Here is a 3,260-nt window from a genome sequence, read left to right as displayed (position 1 = left end):
TTTTTTTTTTTTTTTTTTTTTTTTTTTTTTTTTTTTTTTTTTTTTTTTTTGTTGTAGATCGCGAAGAATGTCACATTCGAAGGGAACAATTTATGTTCGCATATTCTCCTATAATAGTTGGGCGCCGTGACGCTTCGTGTAGAACTTGTAAAAAGTGTTAGCGAATAGTGTTGTAAATATTTCACCGAGCAAAGACAGGCGATCACGAATAGAATCGCGTAAAATGGAGGAGAGGGAGGGGGGAGAGAAAAAAGGAAAGAGACCGATCGTGTAATAAATGAGAAAAAGAGAACTATATATTCGATAGAAATAAAAGGGCAGAGAGCTACGAACTTGTAGTACCTGTTGCGTCACGAGGATGTACGATATGTATATGTAGTGTTTACTGAGTTGTGGAAGAGTTTTAACAATAAAATGTATATCGACCTGTACGATAAACGATTGTCGTTGCCGTATAACGATAAAAATAGCATTTGGTGTAATTTTATATTGGAACTGGTAAAAGCAGAGTCATAAGATTGGTAAATGGTTGTGTCGCATTGTGCGATTGCCCGTTGCACGCGAAAATAACCTAAAAGATGAAACTAATACTAAACGCCATGTGGTCCAATAAGTTCCTAAGATCATCTTACCGTTCGAATTTTGAATGATGCTTTGACCAATTCTATTTTATATTAATCTTCTAAATTACTTAATGATGTATATCATAGTTCGATGTATATCTTTATTGCTAATGTCTTTCTGCATTGGTATGCACACGTTAAAGTTTGCGTATACACATCTTGGGATGGGGTAGATGCTGCACCAAGTTGGTCGACAATTTTTTTTTTTTTGCGGAAACGTTGCCGTACGATCGAATACCTTTTTCGTTTTTCAATGTACAGTTAAATGTAACGTAAAGTAATTGTGCATACGCGAGGACAACTATTGTATCATATCAAAATTTAGTTATTTTATGAATAAAAGTATAAACCGCATATTTTTTTGCTCAATTCTTTTTTTTCTAATAATCACAATATTTTGTTTATCATTTATCTTGTCTCTTGTAAAATTCAAATGATAGAAATAACATAACGCAAAAACAAATTGATACGATATAATTTATTAAGATTTTTAATTAATTAGATTAAATAAAAAATTCAATAAAGTTAATTAGAAATAGGAGCTATCTTTTGAATTCATATATTTTACAATTATAGACAAAAAATAAGAAAAAGACAGGAATAGAGTAAAAATATTGAAATCAGCGCCATCTTCAGAGTGCCGTAAATGAAACTCATAAAAAAGAATTGATTATAAACGCCATCTTTTGAACATTTAAGACATCTCTTCAAAATAGACAGAATAAGAATTAATAATCAATGCCATCTCTTGAGTACTTCTAGAATCATAAGTAATATTTTTGGCATTTCAGAGATGGCGCTTACTGTTCATTTTTTATTTTATTTCTTTTCTTTTTCCGAGTTTTATTTGCAGCATTCTGAAGATGGCGCTGATTTCAATATTTTTTCCTCTCCGTTTTGTTTTACTCTTTATTTACATGCGTTCTTGGTGCGTGACTATTTAACCCCAGATAAAGTATGAGATATTAATTAAAGATCATTTCTTTTTTGAAAAAAATATTGAAATTATATCAATTTTATAAAAAAAACAAAAATAAATACAAATGTTTTATTAGGAAAATCTTTATTTAGACAGAAAATATCGAATTTTGAATATAATAAAGTTTCCAAATTCTCACGATAGAATCGGTTAATTTTCTTAGACCGAGCATTCTTTTTTATATATTTTTTCAAGAAGGAATCAAAATGATCCAACTTCTGAAAATTAAATTCAATATGGCCGCGAAACACGCATACGATAAACTTAATAAGCAAACACGTTCTTTTCGCGTTCTCTTCTTCATTATTCAATATGTCATTTTGACAGATAAAATATGATTGTGCATACGTAAATACAAATTCGATTTATTACTTTCTCTCGATATTGTTCGCTCATAATGTACTCGCATTCTCAGTCTCCTGCTTTCTAAATATTATATACGTTTCGCTGTAAGTAAATATTAAGTTGTAATAATATAATTAGTAGTAATAGTAATAGTAATAGTAATAATAATTTTAGGGGTCATTTCTTGCTTCTTCTAAGATATACCCCTATTCATTACGTTTCGTTCTGTTCATAGCTGAAAATGCAAAAAATCTTGTTTGTTTAAATTAAATGCATAAGTAATCGATATGGAATTTCTAGTTTTATGCCATCCTATTCACGTTTTGCACAGATCCTGTTTAATTTTATAACGATTTTTATTACGCCTTTGTTGTATTAACATTATGCCAATATAATTGCGCGATGAAGCAAAATTTTTTTATAGATAAAAAGTCTTACATGGAGTAACGATGTTACCATCCATTCGAGTATAAAACAGATAACGTACAAGTTACAATAAATACTATGCAAAGACTCGATCCGAGTCTTAGATATTTTTTCAGGCATAAAATTTCCAATATTTACTTTACACATTCTCTGGTCTAACAACAATGACATAACAAATTGCAGCACCTCTTATTCCATTACGTTATTATATCGCGAAAAGACATATTTGCTCGAACTTATCGCTCGAGATTAGATATCGACTCTATGCGAACGCGTAAAAAAAATTGATTATATCTTTCTGTTAAGAAAGGAATATTCGCGTAAATGAAGCTCTACAAGTGAAGCGGATAAAATATAATTACTTGTTCGTATTCAACGATCTATTGCTTATTGCGAAAAAATATTATAGAAATCGAGAGTCGATTGTATATTTATACTGCGTAACTTACCCTGATTCTTTTGCAGCATAAATCATTAACAAATAACTTTTAAAATCGCTTCGCTATCTTCTCGGCTATTATTAACAAGAAAATTCACAATTACTTACAAACTATTAGTATATATGTATATATAGCTTTTTTAACCGCTGATTCGCAATTTCTAGAAATAATCAGACGGTCATAGGATTGATAAATCGGACTGTCTTGCGGATTGGAAAATTAATTACTCGCCAGGGCTGCCATCGCACGAATTAATGCAGCGTTCTCCTCCCGAAGTCGTTCCCGTTCTATAGTCATTTCATGTTGTTGTTGAAGCAACCGAGCTTCGAGAGCCATTATTTTATGATCCCGATCTTCTAAGAGAGACAATAGTCTCCTATTTTCTTCTTGGGCTCGTTCTATCAACTGAAAATTTTGAAACGAAAAGTTATAAGTGTACAAGTTGTT

At 30.8% G+C, this 3,260-nt stretch overlaps 1 protein-coding gene across 8 annotated transcripts in view; it reads right to left on the bottom strand.

Annotated features, from left to right (window-relative positions):
• Positions 1–1,776: 1,776 nt before the first annotated feature.
• Positions 1,777–3,260, bottom strand: part of LOC102675449 (PRKC apoptosis WT1 regulator protein-like) — a 4,255-nt gene continuing 2,771 nt past the window's right edge. For all 8 annotated transcript variants that reach the window (XM_006613670.2, XM_006613675.2, XM_006613672.2 and 5 more), the window contains one exon: positions 1,777–3,218. In XM_006613670.2, coding sequence (XP_006613733.1) covers positions 3,033–3,218 — 186 coding nt within the window. In that variant the 3' untranslated portion in view covers positions 1,777–3,032. The remainder of the gene's footprint in view (positions 3,219–3,260) is intronic.

The sequence above is a fragment of the Apis dorsata genome, unplaced genomic scaffold (assembly GCF_000469605.1).
Source record: "Apis dorsata unplaced genomic scaffold, Apis dorsata 1.3 scaffold_161, whole genome shotgun sequence".
NCBI classification, from domain to species: domain Eukaryota; kingdom Metazoa; phylum Arthropoda; class Insecta; order Hymenoptera; family Apidae; genus Apis; species Apis dorsata.
This window is presented reverse-complemented; position numbering and strand designations above follow the sequence as displayed.